At 37.0% G+C, this 21,181-nt stretch overlaps 1 protein-coding gene across 1 annotated transcript in view; it reads right to left on the bottom strand.

Annotated features, from left to right (window-relative positions):
* LOC126812213 (nucleosome-remodeling factor subunit BPTF) overlaps positions 1-21,001 on the bottom strand; it is a 30,577-nt gene extending 9,576 nt beyond the window's left edge. The window contains exons 1-15 of the mRNA XM_050538466.2: positions 19,621-21,001; positions 18,182-18,302; positions 17,651-17,772; positions 16,050-16,255; positions 15,352-15,524; positions 13,548-14,049; positions 12,009-12,227; positions 10,560-10,943; positions 9,447-9,589; positions 5,883-7,893; positions 4,988-5,126; positions 3,953-4,287; positions 2,793-2,966; positions 1,374-1,481; positions 65-1,000 (exon numbers count right to left, since the gene is read on the bottom strand). Of these exons, the coding sequence (XP_050394423.2) occupies positions 65-1,000; positions 1,374-1,481; positions 2,793-2,966; positions 3,953-4,287; positions 4,988-5,126; positions 5,883-7,893; positions 9,447-9,589; positions 10,560-10,943; positions 12,009-12,227; positions 13,548-14,049; positions 15,352-15,524; positions 16,050-16,255; positions 17,651-17,772; positions 18,182-18,302; positions 19,621-20,642 (6,595 nt within the window). The 5' untranslated portion in view covers positions 20,643-21,001. The remainder of the gene's footprint in view (positions 1-64; positions 1,001-1,373; positions 1,482-2,792; positions 2,967-3,952; positions 4,288-4,987; positions 5,127-5,882; positions 7,894-9,446; positions 9,590-10,559; positions 10,944-12,008; positions 12,228-13,547; positions 14,050-15,351; positions 15,525-16,049; positions 16,256-17,650; positions 17,773-18,181; positions 18,303-19,620) is intronic.
* Positions 21,002-21,181: the final 180 nt, after the last annotated feature.

Below are 21,181 nucleotides of genomic sequence, written 5' to 3'. Positions count from 1 at the left end.
CTTTATCATGATTTTACGATGTTAGTTAAGGCTCATTATAGAAATTAAATGAAATAACACTTACCTTGCTGTAGAACTTGAGGTGTAATGGCATATTTCTGTGGATTAAGAGCTGAAGTTCCTGGAGTTGAGGTTGATGGAGTTTGAGGAACCCGAGGTTGTTGAAGGAGTGTTGTAGGAGTACCCGGTATTGTAATAGCTGACAGACTGGCACCCGTAGAAACAGGAATAGCAGTAGCAGAAGCAGCAGCAGCAGTAACAACAACAGGAGTAGCATCTTGCTTCTGGACAACGGGTGTTGTAGTCTGCTGTACGGGTGTAGCCACTGTGCTAATGACTGGTGAAGCAAGATTAGTTTTAATGACTTGTGTCGGTAATGCTGTTCTGATTCCCTGTGGTGATAAAATTGTCTTGGTCACCTGCTGGGGTGAGGTTACAATAGTTTTGATGCCCGTGGATGATGTTATTGCTTTTATAAGTGTTGGTGATGTGAAGGTTTTGATGCCAGTTGGAGTAGTAACTGTTTTTACAACTAATGGTGATGTAAGTGGAGATTTTAAAGTTGTAGCAGTAGGAGTTACAACTTGAGCACTTGATACCGTTGGCTGGACGATTTGCTGCACGGCCGTCACTGGTTTTGAGATTATCTTGGCAACGGAAGGGGTAAGAATGGTTGTTTTTGTACCCGATGGGTTCGTTGCCAGGAGACTAGTACCTGCAGGTTTAGCAGGAAGAGTGACTGTATTGCTAGAAACGACACCCAAGGAACCTGATGCAAGTGAAGCCGTTGCTGAACCTCCCGGCAATATTACCCGTGTCGGTTGTGTTGCAGTAGAGCTTGGTGTTAAATTTGGCGTTGAGACAGTACCCTGTGGTCTAACAGATATTCCTTGTCTGAGTTGTATAGGAGAGGAAGTCGTGGATGATGTAGTCCCAGAAGATGAAGAAGATAAAGATATCAACTGAAGTCTGCCATCAGGTAATCGAATTATTTGCTGACCTGTAAAAAAAAAAAAGAACTTTAATTTGGGTTAATTTTAAATATGTATGGGGAAAAGTATTATTATGAGAGAGAGAGAGAGAGAGAGAGAGCTCGTTTCTGTAAAATATTCAAATCTAAAGTTCTTTTTGATAAGTCTGCTTCTTCAACCGAAATAGAGAGAAAACCCACGAGGTTGGACAGGCGACCCTACTCATTGTCATGTATAACTGGGGAATTGAAACCACGCTAATTGACTCAATTACAGACCTTATGATACAACGCACACGCTTTAACCATTCGGCCACCCACCCCACCTTGAATTCTAAGTGTCCAAGTAATATTGATACAACAATAAAAAGTAGGTATGTTTAAATTCAGGAAATCATCTTACCTGGTAGCAAACCTCGTACTTGTAATTGACCTTGAGGTCCCTGGATAATTTGGACACTCTGCACTTGTCCTGGACTACCCTGAGCAACAACTTGTGGTCGAATAGCAACTGAAAAATATATATACATAATAATATATTTATACTGTAAACCAGAAATTAATGTGTTCAATCCATTAAGTTGCATTAATTTCAATAGATTGTTGCTACAGCATTCAGAAGATACTACAGTGTGATCAAATCCTATAACTCAGGAAGTTATTACCAGATTTAGTTGAAATTCAATCCGCTTATTCATGTTACTAATGCCATGAACATACATAGATTTTTGTTCGTAAGCTTACCGCACAAATTCTAACCAAACTTAGCGGATCAGTTAAGACAGATTGTTTCAATGGCATTTCAAATAGTCGGCCTTCAGGGAACCATATATTTATACTGTAAACCAGAAATTAATGTGTTCAATCCATTAAGTTGCATTAATTTCAATAGATTGTTGCTACAGCATTCAGAAGATACTACAGTGTGATCAAATCCTATAACTCAGGAAGTTATTACCAGATTTAGTTGAAATTCAATCCGCTTATTCATGTTACTAATGCCATGAACATACATAGATTTTTGTTCGTAAGCTTACCGCACAAATTCTAACCAAACTTAGCGGATCAGTTAAGACAGATTGTTTCAATGGCATTTCGAATAGTCGGCCTTCAGGGAACCATTGATGATTTGTGCAGTCTTTGGTCTAAAGGTTTTTCGTATATAAGTGGAATCATTTACATCAACATGCATATATCAACATTTTTCGTTATAATACCAATCAAATCTCATCTTTTTAGGGTGTTGTGATTATTAAAACCTGATCATATCATTGTAAATACTCCACAACAAGCTATATCAATTTGTGTTTATTTCAGGTAAAGTGGTTGTTGATAACATTTTATCAAATTTCATCTTCTTTGATCGTTTGTCATTATTAAAACCTAAACAAATCATTGTATATACTCCATAACAACTTACCCATCAATTAGTGTTAATTTTCAGGTAAAGTGGTCGTATTTAATGTTGTTATTAGCATTAAACTTTATAATCCTTAAATTAAGTTAGATTCCCTTTAGGTACATGTAATTAGAAGGGGTATCTCTGGTCGGTCAGCATTAACTAAGTATTGTTGTGTACATGTATATATTGTCTTGCTTGTTATATTTTCACTGATAATAACTAGAGAAGCCTAGTCGAAACGTCGCTCAGTAATAAGCAGTAATTGTATTCCATAGAATTGTGACCTGTATATTATAGCTAAGACAGGGTGATGACATTAAATCAAAACGAAGAATTCTTTACAAAATTTTTAAAACAATTAAAAGAGAAAACAACAGGCATACTGAAATAGTTTAAATTACAAATATAAGAGCAACATACCTTTAGGACTTTGTGTTTGAGAAGGAACTATGATTTTGGCTGTTGTAGCACCAGTAGTGGATGTGGTTATTGTACCTGGTTTTGGTGCCAAAGTTATACCTGAAGAAGCTGGACGTAGAGTTAAGGTAGAACTTGGAAGTTGAAGTTTCATGCCTGGTCTTATTGTTGTGTTACCTAGAAAAGAATAAATCAAGATTAAACTTTAAGGAACTTTTGGTATCCGAGGACCTTTTTTTTTTTTAATTTGCGTTTTTAACAATTTTCAAGTGTAAATAATTTAATTAAATCAACCTGTCCATAATATCATATTCATTGTATTGGACGTTAAATCCGTAATAAACAACAAAAACAACATTAAACTTCCCCGTTTCATGATTAAATAACTAGATACTAAAATTGAAAGGGATATCGCCCGATGAAATTTGCAGTAATATAGCATATCAAAACATGGTATTAACATAATTTTTTAATCCAAGCCAACTCCTGCAAGCCTTGTGTCCACAAGCATGTCTGGTTAATCCAGGTAATTTTACTAAATATAAATGTGCATAAAGATAATCCCCAATTATTCTGGCAATATTTAGTAGTAAATCTGTATTTCATTATTTTCTTCGTGCGGCAATCAATCTGATTAAAACGCAGGATCCTGTTTCGTTTCGTTTTTTATAGTTCAAAATTTCGTTTTACTTGTCTTTACTACACTAGGATTGGGAAGAGTTGTTATATAAGCCAATGAAATGGTCTATTATGGCAACTTTTTGGCGTGCCATGCACTGAACTGTGGGTAAACCACTAGAATAGTCAATGTTGATTGATTAATCAATGTCTGACATCATAGGGTCAAAAGCCGCTGTAACGACCCCTGGCGCGACCTTCATGTCAGATCTTCATGTAGTGTAGGCCATCAAAAGTATAAAAAAACGAAAGGAAATATAGATTTGTATCACACGACAAGAAGTTGCCATAACAGATGGTTTCAATAGCTAATCCCCCACACCATTCAGAACTACAGTAATACAGCAATTCTTCTACATCCTAGTGTAGTAAAGACAAATAAAACGAAATCTTGAACTATAAAAAAACGGAACGAAATAGGATCTGTTTTTTAATCAGATTGTACAAATTGAATAAATTATTATAAATATTATTATATGTATTACCTATAATACCACTTGATGCTATAATAGTTTTAGGTTGTAAATGTCGTATAGTGGTTGGTGTACCAGTAGCAGACGTTGATACAGGAGTTGAAAGAGTAACAGTTTTTATTGGCGTCTTCAACCCAGCAGAAGATGAAAGCGTTACTATAGATGTAGTCACAGTCGTTGGTGTTGAAGTCACAACTTTACCATTTGCTTCTTGTAGTCTTTTCTGTTGCATAACCAGACGCTGCTGTTTTAACGTCTGCTCCATTCGTTCCTTTATTTGTGCTGCTGTCTGTTGTGTAGTGTTAACGGTAATCTTTTCTTGAATTGCTGCCCTTTGTTTTTCAAGTCTGAAATTTGAAATGAAATGAAATGAAATGGGGTTTAACGTCCTAATGTTCTGCTCCGACTGGGATAATGAAGACGGGCATACGCCATGCAGTGTGTAACGAGGGAAATTTTGCCAGGGCATCGGCACTATGGCTTATTCTTATATTGAATTCCAACTGCCAAGGGATCTTTTACAGATTTGTTTTTAAATATTAGTCACTTGACACAAATTATGTCATTTGGGGACTAACATATGGTTCAATTTTATTTCATTAATTTGCTTGCACGTAGGGGTCTTTAGCAGTGGGAGCAAACCGGAGGACTTGGAGAAAACCCATGAGGTTAGACAGGCGACCCTACTCCTTGTCACATACAACCGGGGAATCGAAACCAAGCCAGTTGACTCAATGACAGACCTTATGATACAGCGCGCACATGCTAACCACTGGACCATCCAACCCCTCCCATGTAATCAATCAACCACAGTGTTTCCGGATGCTAATATCAACAGATTTATTTTCAAATTTGAGTTAAAGATCACTTGCACATAGGGGTCTTTAGCAAATGGAGGAAACTGAAGGACCCAGAGAAAACCCACGAGGTTAGACAGGTGACCCTACTCCTTGTCACGTACAAGCGGTGATTTAGTCAAAGATAACAGATCACTATTCAATAAAAATGAAAAGTAACATAAGAAACAAAAGAAGCTAGAAATCTTACTTTTCCCCAAACTGTTTTATTTCCCATAATTCCAATGTTTCTTCCGGTACCCAATCTTCTGTTACACTTGGTTCTGTTAATTTTGGAGACTCTGCTCTTTTCCGCTCTCTCAAACCACTTCTTTGTGGCGTATATTTTTCTGTTAAAAATAAAATTTATAATTTTACTGATTATAAAAGTGCATTTCGATCTATTTAAAAGAAATAAAATATATAAAAGTTACCAGTAATATTTGGTATATGTAAAATAATTATATGTTTAGGTCATTTTTAGACTGACATGGAGTTTGTTTTTTTTAACAAAAAGAAAATGAAATGAAAAGGGGTTTAACATCCTACTGATTTACATTACAAAAAGAATTATTCAAACATTAGCTTGTTTAATATGGAGCACTCTTCCTCTATTGATCAAGAAAGCCAATCTGATTAAAACACAGATCCTATTTTGTTTCGTTTTTTTAAAGTTCCAAATTTTGTTTTACTGGAAGAAATGTTATATAACCCGCGTCCTGGATGATGTGATCGATTAGCCAATGAAACAATCTGTTATGGTAAGCTTTTGATGTGAGGTGCAAGGAACTTTGGGTAAACCACTAGAAACGTCAACGCCGATTGATTAATCAATGTCTGACATCATAAGTTCAAAAGCCGCTGGTATGACACCTGACACGACCTTCCAGTACAACTGGTCAGATCTTCATGTAGTGTAGGCCGTCAAAAGTATAAAAAAAAAAGAAACAAAATATAGATCTGTATTTTAATCAGATTGCAAGACAGTCTACTCTCTCTATTTCATAAAAGCTAACGGACCTGTATCTGTTGTCCCAAGTAATACATAAAATTACCAAACAAAGTTCATGGCTGGAAATACAGCGAGATCAAAAACAGAAATTTACCTTTAGGTTGACTTGTCACTCCAATTGGAACAACTATCTTTCTAACTTGAAATTCAGATCTTAAACCAAACAATCCAACATCCCGTCTCTTTAACAGCTCAGTAGTTGTGATTTCTGTTTCTGTTGAAACTGTATTAGTTCCACCAGCAGGTGGTTTTATAGACATATCATCCCATCGTATACATGCCCATAATATACGAAGCTGTAACGCAGCAGCGGCCAGAGTTTTTATAGTTTGAGTTCTATATCTCCACGCTGTTTTAAACCACGGTCTGTGACATGGATACGGCCATAACACATTGTTCATTTTACAGTTATAATTAAAACCACTTGCTTCCCGCATACCACCTTTTCTAGACATAAGTCTTAGTTCACTTCTTTCAAGCACAAATATACTTTTCTTTTTATGGGAAGTTTGGAATTTCTGACACACCGGTAAACTAGCTTTCTTTGTACCTTTACGCTTACCGATTTTTGTAAAACGCGCCAGTTTAAATTTAGCGTTAGTTTTTCTGATTGGAGGGAGTTTTGAGGCCAGTTCTTCCACTGACATTTTTGCTATTGCTGCTTGTAAGGCCTGCTGGGCCTGGTTAATGTTCACACCTTTAGATGCCAATAAACTAATGGCGGAACTTGATATTGGGGTAGGTGTTGGTTTTGTAGGCGATGATAAACTCACTAACGTCTTGCTCACACTTTCCGTATTACCACCACTTATAATGATTGTTTTCTTGTCACTACTCTCGTCGACAGTTTTAGGTACGGGTATTGATATATTGACAGTATCACTCGAGGCAGACGGACTACTTTTAATGGAGTTTAGGAGATTAGACGAAGCACTACTGTTTGATTTTTCTCCATCTTTATCACCTTCTACATCGATTTCTTCCTCTTCTTGCATCGATGGAGGAAGAGAAGCCTGAGAATCCTCATCTTCCACAACTTCAGACTTGACCAGGGATTTCATGATTTTCAACGATGAAAGTTTATTGGTTGCTTTTTTGGACTTTAAACGACATAAAGGGGAATAACAAAACGATTTTCCTTTAGTACGACACAACAATGAATAACAAACATAGTTATCCCCTTCCTCGCTGAAGGGACTGGGTTCCGAAACATCTCCATTAATCATTTTAAATAACTGAGGTAATTTTTTCTCTGCAGATTTATCCGTTGCTTGAGCTGCCTTTTCTTTTTCCATTTTGATTTTCCACGCGATCTGCTGATTTAAAGCTTGCCGTTGCTTTGATTCCCATTCTTCCTGTTTTTGCCGTTTTTCAAGCAATAAATCTAACCGCGAATATGGTTTAGTGTATTTTTGGTAGTAAGTTCTCTGTAACAAAGATTGACTGACGTCGACAACCTCCACATCCACTTTCGGTGGTAAATGTTTTAACACCTCTTTCACGTCTTCTTCTGTAAAAGACAGATCTTCTTTCACGTCATTATCTTTGTTTTCTTCTTTATCAGTATTTATTGTATTATTGACCTTCATCACTACATCTTTGTTATCGATAGTATCACTACTTTCGATTTCTTCTTTCTTAATGACTAGTTTACTTTCACTTTCCTGTGTATTAGTCACACTGATCACTTTATCATTGTCTACTTCCATTTTCACATTCGAACTGTCTAATTGTTCACTAGATTTAATGACCTCATCGCCTATTTTAGCACCCGAATTGTCTAATTGTTCACTAGAATTACTGGTATCGACTTCCATTTTCACATTCAAATTGTCTAATTGTTCACTAGGTTTACTGGAACCAACATCCATTTTTTCTTCGGATTTAATTTCGGTTGCAGAATTAGAACTCTCTAGTTTTTTGTTTTTTATTTTGTTCAGTTTAGCTGCCTTAGCTTCTTTTATTTTGCGCTGTCGAATGCGTTGTGCTACTGAGCGTAAACCGACACTGTCTTGTGGAACATACTGAGAGGTACGTGCTGCACTAAGCCACTGCCAACCGTTACTTAAAGTTACTCTATACTCTTCTCCTTTCATCTTCCAAACCTAGAATAAACATAAAATTGAAATGAAATGGGGTTTAGAGAGAGAGAGAGGGAAATGGGGTTTGACGTCCACTCGATACAAACTAGGTCATTTCGGGACTAACACATGGTTCAATTTTATTTCAATAATTCGCTTGCGCGTAGGTGTCTTTAGCAGTGGGAGGAAACCGGAGGACCTGGAGAAAACCCACGAGGCTGGACAGGCGACCCTACTCCTTGTCACATACAACCGGGGAATCGAAACCCAGCCAGTTGACTCAATGACAGACTGTATGATACAGCGCAGCGCGCACATGCTAACCATTCGGCCATCCAACCCCCCTGAAATGGGGTTTAAGTACTACTGTTCTGCTGCAACTGGCCTAATGAAGACAGGCATATGCCAGTGCTATAAGGGAAATTTTGCCTGAGCAGCGGCACTATGACCTACTCTTATATCGAATTCTAACTGCCAGAGGATATTTTACATGCACGCCAATGTATACACGGAACCTCAGCTTTTCATCACATCCTAAATGACTAAACAGCTGTCCTTGCCAGGTCCTCCATCCTGCACCACTGACAAGGGAAAACCAAGTCGGAAAATCACGATGAACTTTCTCGGTCAATGCAGGGATCGAACACGCGACCTCCAGGTTAGCAAGCCAGCGTCTTACCCACTTAAGACACTGTGGCTCCCGCTTTAACACACAGAACATGTAAATGACGTTCTTAATTATCTCCCTTAAAGGCTCAATATCACTCTTGTTGTAACTGAATAATATGTCCCAATCTTTAGCCTGACGTAAAGCTTTTCAAATGTGACTTGGATTTAAAAATATTTTTGAACCCTCTGGACAAGTAAAATAGGATTTAATGGATAATTTATACAACAGGTAGGACACTAACACATCTAGTACTTAGAATAAGGCTATTTTTTATTTTCTGGAGCTGTCAAGCCAGCCAGAGTGTTATTGTCCCTTTAAGATGGCATGTCTAAACCATAACCATTTCTAAGCAGGATTTTTATGCTATTTTATGGGAAATCTTGTAACAGTGGAATGGAAGTGAGATGTCTGAATTAAAAACTTAAATTCCATTTATTTTACACTTATAATAGAAATCATGAAATAAAATGGGGTTTAGCATCCTACTGCTCTGACTGGGCAAATGAATACAGGCATACAGCAAGTTTTGCTCAGACAGTGACGCTACGTACACGCCAATGTGTACAAGGACCTTGAGTTTTTTCGGCCCACCCAAGCGACTATATGTGATCTGCTCCCACGAAAACCAAGCGCTTGTCGCACAACTTCAGTTTTTACTACGGGTACAAAAACATAAACTGTATGCCTTCTTGTTACTGTGAATGAGCCGAACCCAACTCCAGGTCATAGACAAATTTAAAAAGAATTGCATTTTTGGATGGAAAGCTTAGGCTGTGGACTATTCAAAAATGCTGCCAGCTGTATTTTTATAAAAATGACCCAAGAGCCTGTTTTTTTTTTTGTCCCATCCAAACGACTATATGTTAACCCTTGGAATAGAAAACATATCACAATATGTATAATTTACCTGATGTTTAAGGCCTAGTGGATATTTGATCCAAACAGCTGGTCTACCTTCATATTCCTCTTCAGTTCTTCTTCTAATTTCTTTCTCTTTCTTCTTAATCTCCTCTTTATCAGTACCAGTAATTCTTTGCAGTCGACAATGCCCTATAAATATGTCCAAATGAAATATTAACTATATATTGGGTTAGATTTTAAATTCTAAACCCTCGATATGTTGTCCCTTGCCATATATATTAACTATATATTGGGTTATATTTTAAACAACTAAATGTTGTCCCTTGCTAGGTCCTCTGTCCTGCAGCACTGACAAGGGAGAACCACGCCGGAAAATCCCTATAAAATTCCAATGAATTGGATTAGTCTCAGATAGACTTAATTTACTTCTTTCATGCTACAAAATTTGAGGCTTGTCATGCATATGGGCTAAAAAAGGGCTGCTACCCTCAACGCGTCCTTGAATAAAAAACTTCTACTTTCGTACCACAGTCTTGTCAAGTGTGTTGCTGGAGGATTATATTTTTAAAAAGGACCACCTCCTTTTCGCCCCCACTGTATCACCGAGATCCACACTGACATGTACTGTTTCAAGGATTCTTCCACCTATTACTACTACTAAGAGTGAAAAGATTATTCGTCATAGTCATGTATTTTAATACATGAATGACCCCCTTTCTATTCATAATTGTGAATAATAGGTCAATTCATATTGATATACACTTTACCATGTTTTTCTGTAGGTAGAGAAAGACAGAAGAAGTCTCTGGTCTGATGAATACTCTGCTAGTCTACCAAAAGACACTAATAGACGGGTTATATTCTGAATTCTAGGGGCCTGTAGCAGTGGGAGGAAACCGGAGGACCTGGAGAAAACCCACGTAAAACCTGGGATTGGAAGCCACGGCAGTTAACTCAATGACAGGCCTTATGATGCAACGCGCACATGTTAACCATTCGGCCATCCAACCCCCGTTGCAGAATAGAAATGCGTATAGGAATTAATGTGACTAGCAGTGGGATTCATTTACGCATAGAATTTTTTTTTTTAACTTGGAATGATTTCTTGTTTCAATGTAAAATTAAAAATCTCAGAAATTATAACAGATATAAGATTTACCTAAATGATCTGACCAAACTGGATTACACACAACAGGTTTAATACAAGCCTCTAAAATAGCCAAAGCCAAGCCAAAATCTTGAGGATTCTGACACATGTGTACAGCTTTCTGCCAGTTCTGTCTATGTATTGGCCAATTGGGATGTAAGAAAGGCGTAGGAATGTTGTTCTCTAACTGTGTGATACTGAGTCGTAATGTTGAGACAGTGAGAATACGGTTTCCGTGTACAGTTCCATTCCATTTGAATTCACTAAGAGGTGTCATACTGAACTTATGAGACAGATGTCTTCGTTTATCTCTATCCTCGTTATGTTGATGTTTATTTAAAGCGAGAGTATTAGTTGAATACTGGTTTTGAAACATCTTGTAGTTGCCCTCATTACCTGTAAATACGATAATATTCTTCAAAGATCAACAAAAAAAAAAAAAAAAATCATTATTATTACATATGTCTAAAGTGCACAACTGCCATGTGCACTTTACAAAGACATATTATAGAGAGACAGAAATGGGGTTTAACGTACACTCCACACAAACTAGGTCATTTCGGGACTAACATATGGTTCTATTTTATTCAAAAAATTTGCTTGCGCGTAGGGGTCTTTAGCAGTGGGAGGAAACCGGAGGACCAAGAGAAAACCAACAAGGTTGGACAGACGACGCTACTCCTTGTCACATGCAACTGTGGAATCGAAACCACAGCAGTTGACTGAATGGAATTTCAAATGAAATCAAAGGGGTTTAGCAACATGAAGAGTTTTTTTCTGACAAGAACCCTATCTCAATGACAGTCCTTATAATGCAACGTGCACACGCTAACCATTAGGCCATAACCACCCCCCACCCACCCCCAATGTACATATACAAGCGTGTGTTACTGTTAAGTTTAAACGGACAGAATATCAAACAACATTTATATTATAATATATACGTATTATGATAATTTGTGTCTGACAATGTCTGTGACAGGTACCACCTTACACTGTAACCCGAGTATCATTTAATCTTGTGTATCTAGCACTAATTTCTTTTACATTCGTTTAATATTTACATCTTTGTTTAAAAATTCATAAAAATCGTTTAAAATCACCAAAAATTATCTAATTTGTACCTGTGTCCAGTTTAAAGCTGACTGATTAATTTTGATAATTTCCTGACCACTGTTCAAAAATTAATCATTATACATCAATAATCAATTGGGTTGTTTATTTTCTAACAGTGATAGAGAAATTAAACACTTGTAAATTGGACACTCATTATCAAAACTGAATGGTCAGCTTTAAACTAGACACAAGTACAAATTAGATGATTTGTTGGTGATTTTTAAATGATTTTTTTAAGTTTTTAAACAAAGATTTGATATTGAAGGAATGTGAAAGAAGTAAGTGCTAAATACACAAGATTAAATGATACCCGAATTACAGTGTTATGTCCATGCTTGAACATACCTAATCTAAAATATTCTGACTGAGTAACTGCTACTGCTGAAGTTGTTTTGTTTCTACTGATTCGAGTGATTTCCCCATCTTTATTTATGACTAAAACATCATCCGATGAAGATTTATGAGCAGATTTGACAGATGTTGTTGTAGACGTTATAGAGTCAGTAAATTGTTTCGGTGTCAAAGAACCAGTTTTGGAGCGTGTCAGCATTTTCCTACTTTCAACTGAAAAGGTAAAATGAATACATTTTTCATGGTGGAAAAAAAGTTATTATTCTATTTGTCAACTCAAAGATACATTATGGGAGATTCGATAACGAGTTGGCAGTTCTCACTATAATAAATAAAAAATAGATAACGTAAAGGCAATTTGCTGAAAATTTCATTCAAATTGATGCCTAGCCTCGGTCATCATTATTTAAGTCAGTACGATAAACAGCATAGTCTTGATTATCCATTTAATCGTTTAAATGAGAAGGAAAGTTATGCAGTAAATCGGCTCACAATCCACTTCAGATCGCAGGCTAGCGATGCCATCTAGAGTTGATTATGGTCTGGATAGGTTAATTAATGTCTAATTAATAATTTAGATAACATTTCAGGCCTAAAGAAAGACCTGCAATAGACAGATTTAGCTCTTGCATAATGCATGTTTACCGTAAGTTTTTTAAAGTCTATTATAGTGATTTGTATTTTATTAAAGAAAATATCATCTTTTCCACAGCTTCGTTCACACTAAAAGTACTCACATGATAATTATTGAAAAGAGAAGAATTTCTTTAAAGCGAGAATTTTAAATTTTCTAAGAAAGTCAAAACATAATTATTTCTATGTCTTTTGCTCTATAGGTTATCAAATCACTATTATACGATCATAGGTATCATTCTCGCACTTACAAATCTTCACAACGGAAATAATAACACAATTACCTCCCCTGTTTTGCTATTGACAACATGGGGCAGCCATTTTCCAACGTTGAAGTTAAAAATGATATTTTTGCCAATTTCTCAGCTGGCAATAGCAAATTAACAAGGTAGGACTGTTTATGGATACCATCTATTTTAAGGCTTTATTTTAATACATTTTAAAAATATAACTTGAAAATTTGCAATTGCAACTTTAAGGATATTTTTTTTAAACGATAGCAGTAATTATAAAACCAAATATGGCTAGTGCTAAATGATAAGGCCAGCTCAATTTTTCATCATAGGTCACGTGAATCTGATGAAAACAGGGCTAGCACTAATCCCAACCCTAACCCTGGACTAAACCTGAATGCTTACCCTAACCCTAACCTAAAATCTTGCCAACATTCACATGCCCTAACCTTATTTACATCTCAAAATTGAGCTGGCCGTAACAAATAGATTTAGCCCACCAAATATTGTGTCAGTTATTGTAATATCCATACAGTGAAGAATATACCGACCGAAAGCATAATAATACATACTCAAAATCTGTGAAAACATGTTAAAATGTATGATACAATTTATATCTGATTTGGCACAAGAATAAAAATCTGAACAAATATAACAAATAACTCACATAAAGATGCTGTAGTTGTACTTGTACTCTGTATCACTGATAAAGAATTCTCTGATTTTTCTGTGTTTTCACCTGCCTTGGACTGCGGAGCTACAGATAAGGTAACTTTACCTCCTTCCCGATTGACAAATAATACAGTCTTGCCCTGATTTCCATCTCGTTTATCATCCAATTTCAACACGGCGCCTTTAGTTGCATTCGGTAGCAGAGACTGCAGAGTAACAATTTTTGCTTTCGGTTTCTCATCCTCTTTGGTTTCAGCCTCAGTAGCGGCAGAATTATTATTATTATTACTTTGATCATTGACTACCGTGTTTTCAGACTGAACTGCAGATGTTTCTGTAACTATGGTTGTTTCGGTTGTTTCGGTTGTTGTGTTGGTTATGGTTGTTGTGATTTGGGTTGTTACTGTTTGATTTTCATCTCTGGAGTCTGATGTATTGGTCAATATAGCAGAAGCTGTAGTAACAGTTGTAGACTGAGCAGAACTAGTCATATTTTCCTATAGAAATAAAAATATACACATAAATAAAGAAAAAACAAACTTACACTGTGGATACACAAACAAATACATTAACTTGTTGAAAACTAAACCTAGAAAAATCAATGACCATTTTTGTTATACAGTGGACAAGCCAACAGTGAGGCTGATGTCCCCCGCCGAAATCCGCAAATAAATAGATGCCACATATTAATTAATCGCACATCTATTTTTTTCAAAAGTATCGAGCAATCAAACTGTTTATCAACTATACACTAAATTTCATCACTCTCTATCAGACAGAATCAAAGTTATATTGTCCCAAAGCATCGACCAAGGAAATTGCTTATCTCTGCTTAGCTTGAGATCGATATGTTAATCATTGAACTCAGTCAAGACGAACATCTACATCAAGTTTAAACATTCTACCTCAATTAGAAGCAGTGTGAACATTTTAGCTCAATTAGAAGGAGAGTTATTGTGTTCCGAAGTCTCGGCCAATCAAATTGCTTATCGCTCTGCTTACCCTGAGCAGAAAATGCTCATCATCGAACTTAGTCAAGGTACTGATGTAATAAAACTATACACCAAGTTTCATCACTCTCACTTAATTAGAACTAAAGTTATCGTGTCCCAAAGCATCAACCAATCAAATTGCTTATCTCTGCTTACCCTAAGCGGAAAATGCTCATCTTCGAACTCCATCATGGCATTGACCTAATAAACACATACACCAAGTTTGAACATTCTAGCTCAATTAGGAAGAGAGTTATTGTGTCCCAAAAAGTGTGACGGACAGACAGACGGACAGACAGACAGACGGACGAACCAATTTTAATAGTCCCCTGCTTTCTTCGAAAGGCGGGGGACAAAAATCAGTGGACAGGGGAGATAACTCATCAATAAAATATCAGAGAGAGAGAGAGAGAGAGAGAGAGAGAGAGAGAGAGAAATGGGGTTTACTGTCCACTCGACACAAACTAGGTCATTTCGTGAGTAACATATGGTTCAATTTTATTTTTAACAATTTGATTGCGCGTAAGGGTCTTTAGCAGTTGGAGCAAACCGGAGGTCCCGGAGAAAGCCACACAGGTTGGACAGGCAACCTTTAATACTCCTGGTCATGTACAATCTGGGAATTGAAACCACGTCAGTTGATTCAATGACAGACCTTATGATACAGCGCACACACAGTCTGAATTGTTATAAACTGAAATATCGAGAGAAATAACCCATTGTAGGCCTATTTATTATTTTCATTGTGCTAAAGAAATTATTAAAAAAAATAATTAAAGCAGTTGTAAATAAATATATTTTACACACCACTTCAGTTATACTTTCACTTGAAACCTCCATTTCCTCTCCTTGTTCATCCATCAATTTCTTCTCTTTCTCTTCCAGTTCTTTTTGTTTTTCTTCTTCAAGTTTTGCCAGCCTGTCACTCTCCTCTTGTGCTTTCTTCAGAACTCGTTGTGTTCTGGCTTTTTCTATATTACCTAAAAAGTTTGTAATATGACTTTAAGTAAAGATGTGGCTGTAATATTGCATTACTCACATTAAAAATTGTTGTTTTGTGAACCCTTAGGCTGAGAAATGATATAAAGCACTTAGAAAAAGTAAGCATACCCTGCCCTTGCATGACACTCATCACTACTTATAGCATATGAGAGAGAGAGAGAGAGAGAGAGAGAGAGAGAGATATTGAAATTTTAAATGTAGATTCTAAATAGAGAGAGAAATAGGGTTTAACGTCCACTTGACACAAACTAGGTCATTTTGGGACTAACACATGGTTCAATTTTATTTCAATAATTTGCTTGCGCATAGGGGTCTTTGGCAGTGGGATTAAACCGGAGGACCCAGATAAAATCTAAAGGGTTGGACAGACGACCCTACTCTTTGACAGACCTTATGATACAACGCACATGTGCTAACTATTCGGCCATTCAACACCCCAAATTCATCTGAAACTGACATTTATCTATTTAATGAAAAATTTAAATAGAATTAAGAGAACATACTATTTTCTAGCTCGAGAAAAGACTTTTTATTTCCTCTGGCAGTGTTAGTGAGCTCTTCGGTTATATTCATTTGCTTCAATATATCTTCCTTCATTTCTTCTATAGCTAATGCCAAATCTTTCTCCCATTCTTCACAATCAATAACAAATAACAATTCTTCTAACTGAGCTTTAGTGCTGTAATACCAGCATTCATCTGGTGATTCACTGGAAAATAATTAGAAAAAAAAGTTTTTATTCTGTTAAGCAGAGAGAGAGAGAGTGAGAGAAGAAGAGAGAGAGAGAGAGGTTTTAACCTCCACTCCACACAAAGTAGGTCATTTCGGACTAACATATGGTTCAATTTTATTTCAATAATTCGCTTGCGCGTAGGGGTTTTAAGCAGTGGGAGGAAACCGGAGGACCCGGAGAAAACCCATGAGGTTGGACAGGCGACCCTACTCCTTGTCACGTAAACAAAGATGAATTGGCAGAAATCTTAAATCTGTGAATAAAGGTGTTTTTACAAGAAACCGATTATCTAATCAAAATCCCATTCAATCACATTTACATCTGTGAATAAAGGTGTTTTTACAAGAAACCGATTATCTAATCAAAATCCCATTCAATCACATTTACGGCAAAAATTAGCCTAATCGGTTTCATGTAACCATTGATTATATTTACCACAAATCATTTGCTAAATCAATTATGCAAATCTTCCAACAACCTACTTCATGTACAGAACAAGATAGGAAGGCTAATCAAAACTGATTTGTTTTCTCATAAAAATGCTTTATGCCTCACAACAAGCTTAGATGACTTGACTGTGTAATGGAACCTAAACAGAAGTTATTTCCCTTGTTCTTTTGTGACCCGTTCACATGAACTACATGTACATCCTGAAGGAAATCAGTTTTACAAGAACGGCCTGCTGGAGGCAACCAGAATGGAACTGGACTCTTTTGTGTAATTTAATCCAAACTGTACTTTTCTACAATAATTTTTTCTGGAGTCAAGCAGGCCTGGAAATAACGGTTTAACATGTGCCTGACAAAATGTCAGGCACTAATGAAATAGTACCTGACATTTTCAACTTAGTGCCGGACATGTATTAATCTATATTTGTGACTGTCGTTTGTCTGTCTGTCTGTCTGTTCTGGGTTGGCGGCTACACTAGGTCTGCCCCGAGTCTGAAATTTGGGGTATAGGGGTAGCTCGGACCGGGGAGTAACATAGGCCAGGTGGCGTTAGTCTACCACTTCCGGTTTCGGAGTTATGACCCCGAGCGAAGCCGGTCTGTTCGGGGTTGGCGGGTACACTAGGTCTGCCCTGAGTCTGAAATTTGGAGTATAGGGGTAGCTCGGACCGGGGAGTAACATAGGCCAGGTGGCGTTAGTCTACTACTTCCGGTTTCGGAGTTATGACCCCCGAGCGAAGCCGGGTATCCTGCTAGTAATATCAATAAAAAAGACAAATCTGTGCCGGACAAAATGATAGGCACCAGAGGTTTAGTGCCTGACAAAGCCTGAATCTGTGCCTGACATTGTCAGTGACAGGTGCCTTATTTCCAGGCTTGCATACAAGAGAAAAGGGTAGTGTTTTTTGACTAGATATACTTACACAATAATTCTCTTTGTTAAAAACCAATACTTTCTACCATGTCTATCATAACCAATAGGTTCCTGCCGACATAATAATCCACTCTTTTCAGCTTCTGATATACAATCTGTCACACCTTTCACCTGTTGACAGAAAAAACCCGAAGAATACTGAAATAAGTTCTTGATTAAAATGAAAACTTAAATTAAATATAATATTTTTAAATTCCAATATGTACATACAAGTCTTTTTTCCAATTTCTTGATTCTACATTTACAGGCCTGGAAATAACGGTTTTAGATGTACCTGACAAAATGTCAGGCACTAATATGAAATAGTACCTGACATTTTCAAATTAGTGCAGGACATGTATTAAAAAAATATCAATAAAAAAGACAAATCATTGCCGGACAAAATGACAGGCACCAGAGGTTTTGTGCCTGACAAACCCTGAACCTGTGCCTGACATTGTCTGTGACATGCGCCTTATTTCCAGGTTTGATTTAGCAATGTTTTTGTTAATTACATAATGGTGATATTAATATCAGGTACCTGATGTGCCCTACAGACATTACACAACCAGTCATCATCAGGAACTTCTTCAAGTGGTGGATCAACACAAGCCAAATGATAGACAGCAGAACATGTTTCACAGCATAGAAGATCCCCTAATCTGAAAGTATAAAAAAATTAATAAAACAGAATGAAATCAATAAGCTTGAGAAACAAATTATTTATTTTTTTTTCTTTTTCAAAGCAAAAATTGACTAAAAGGTTAATGTGGAAGAAATTGCAGTTGAATACATCACAATTCAACACGCAATGCTGCAACAACATATGAACATAGTTGACATGTTTTAATCTACTGATAACCGATTAAAACTCAAATGCTCTTTCGTAAATTCTATGTTCTTATTAATTTGTTGTTTAAACACAAGCAATTATTTTCATTTCATAAACACATTTCGCCAGTTCTTCCAATTCGAGTTTGTAGGCTTTGTGTTGGAGGTAGGCCAATAAAAAATATGACATTGTGACGCTAAAATTTTATTTTGCAGTTTTTCAATATCATAAGATACTCAATATCGCTAGGTGGAAATGAAATGAGATTTAACCTATTTTTCTCTATCAACGAAGTGTAAAGACGGAGATACGCCAAACAGTGTGCAATGAGGGGAATTTTGCCTGGATAGCAGCATTTCCATTGACTCTTTACGCTAGGTGAGAGAGAGAGAGAAATGGGGTTTAACATCCACTCGACACAAACTAGGTCATTTCGGGACTAACATGTTTAATTTTTTTATTTCCATAATTCGCTTGCGCGTAGGGGTCTGTAGCAGTGGGAGGAAACCGGAGGACCCGGAGAAAAACCACGAGGTTGGACAGGCGACCCTACTCCTTGTCACGTACAACCTGGGAATCGAAACCCCGCCAGTTGACTCAATGACAGACCGTATGATACAGCGCGCGCGTGCTAACCATTCGGCCATCCAACCCCCCCTCTTTAAGCTAGGTGAGACAGCTGTACTAGTTACGCAGATGGCACAGAATCTCATCGCCACTTACATTACCTGTATTTTACTGATAGGATCATTTTTTAATTTAAAAGGGGTTAAAAGAGAAATGGGGTTTAGCGTCCACTCAAAACAAATTAGGTCATTTCGGGAATAACATATGGTTCAATTTTATTTCAATAATTTGCTTGCGAATAGGGGTCTTTAGCAGTGGGAGGAAACCGAAGGATAAGGTGAAAACCCACAAGGGTGGACCGGCGACCCTACTCTTTGTCACATACAACCGGGGAATCGAAACCAGGCCAGCTGACTCCATGACAGACCTTATGATACAGCACACACACGCTAACCATTTGGCCATCCAATCCCCCCTTCAAAAAAGGTTATGTTTAGTTGATAGAAAATTTAGGAGGCTATAATACGACTTTAAAGTTAAAGTGACTATGTATGCATTTCCTCCCAAATGTTGATACTTACTTATGGCAAGCTCTACAATGATCATCATATCGTATATTGCCCTCATTTGTAATTTCCTCTCGTACTTTGTTTGTTGCCAAAAACAAATTTGTCAGAGTATTTAAAACTATAAGTTTATCTTCATATGAAACAAATGGAAAATCTGGATTTTCAAGAATGGGTAGCACACGTCTAAATTCTGGATGAGTGTCACTATCAAGATATGCACGGACAGATTCAGGCCATGTCATCCCATCTGTAAAATACAATGCAATATTCACGCTGTCTTTTAGATCGTGTGGACCGAATGTTGTGCTGTTACTATCTTCTTCTCTAAGTAGTGCTTTGATTAAACATATATGGATTTCTGCCAAAAGTGTGCACTGTTCATCACTTAACAATGCAGCCAGAAAATCTTCAAAAGTAAAAGGAGAAATTCTCATAATAATTCTAAAATGACGCAGGACTTCATATACAGATACAGCAAGCATAACATGCTCATTTGGAATTAGAAGATCCTTCGAACTAGAAGGGAGGATTAATTCTGGAATTTCTACGTCATCTGGAACATCTGGTGTCCTTGGTCTTCTTTGGAAAAGTCTCCTCCGACTAACAGAGCTACTGACAGTACTGAAACTATCTTCACTGTAATCTGAAACTGCATCATCAATGGTGTCATCATATGGTTCATCAGAGTTATCCTCATCCATTGGATTGCAATCACCTGTTGTTATATCACTTGATCTGTCAGCTTCCAGATCTGCCAGAGAAGACACTGATCTATCGTCATCTTCATCCAGGAATCCCACATGGCTAATGTATTGCCGAATTCTGTGACCGGTTTCCCTGTTCTTGGCACGAAGTGACCTGCCATTACCTTTCGAGAAATAGCTAGACGGTGAACCGCTAAGTGGTGTGCTTGATCTAGAATTGGGATCGGTTCCAGAGCTGAAAGCTTTTGGTTTTCTAAGAAAGTTCGTTCGATTATTTGACAAAGGGGTCTTGGGTGGACGACCCCTTGCACGCCTTGACCTCGTTGACATTTCTAATTTATTTTATGCAATTTACAGACCTTGAGCATCCATGGTAATAAATATGTGGGTAAGATGTAAACATAGTCCATAATACTTGGTGTATTTAGTGTCCATGTTGAACATTTTTGGAGGCCGCCATTTTACTAAATAGTGGTCACGTGACTGTCATGGCCTTTCAAAAACGGACTCTGCTTCGGTTTTTGATGCATAGTGATCTTGATCGTTTGAAATTCTTGTCCAATTATATGCTTTTTGCACTAACAAGGTAGAACCTCTTTAGCTCTGGTCTCAATTTTATATTTACAGTTAATCTGTAAGCGTAAAGACTGAATTTCAAGAAGAAAAATTAGTATTGGTTTTGTTATGAAGTCGTTCATTGGCTGTTTATAAATAGATAAAATGTTATGAAAATGAACTCTGGATATGGATCCTAAGAAATGTTTGTGTTTTCTGTAATTGAAATTTATCGTATAGAAATTGAAAGAATGGTTTTGTTTATAGAATAAAGGAGTTTTTTAAACTAAAAATCAGGTCTTTTATTGCTATCG

The sequence above is a fragment of the Patella vulgata genome, chromosome 2 (assembly GCF_932274485.2).
Source record: "Patella vulgata chromosome 2, xgPatVulg1.2, whole genome shotgun sequence".
Classification (NCBI taxonomy): domain Eukaryota; kingdom Metazoa; phylum Mollusca; class Gastropoda; family Patellidae; genus Patella; species Patella vulgata.
This window is presented reverse-complemented; position numbering and strand designations above follow the sequence as displayed.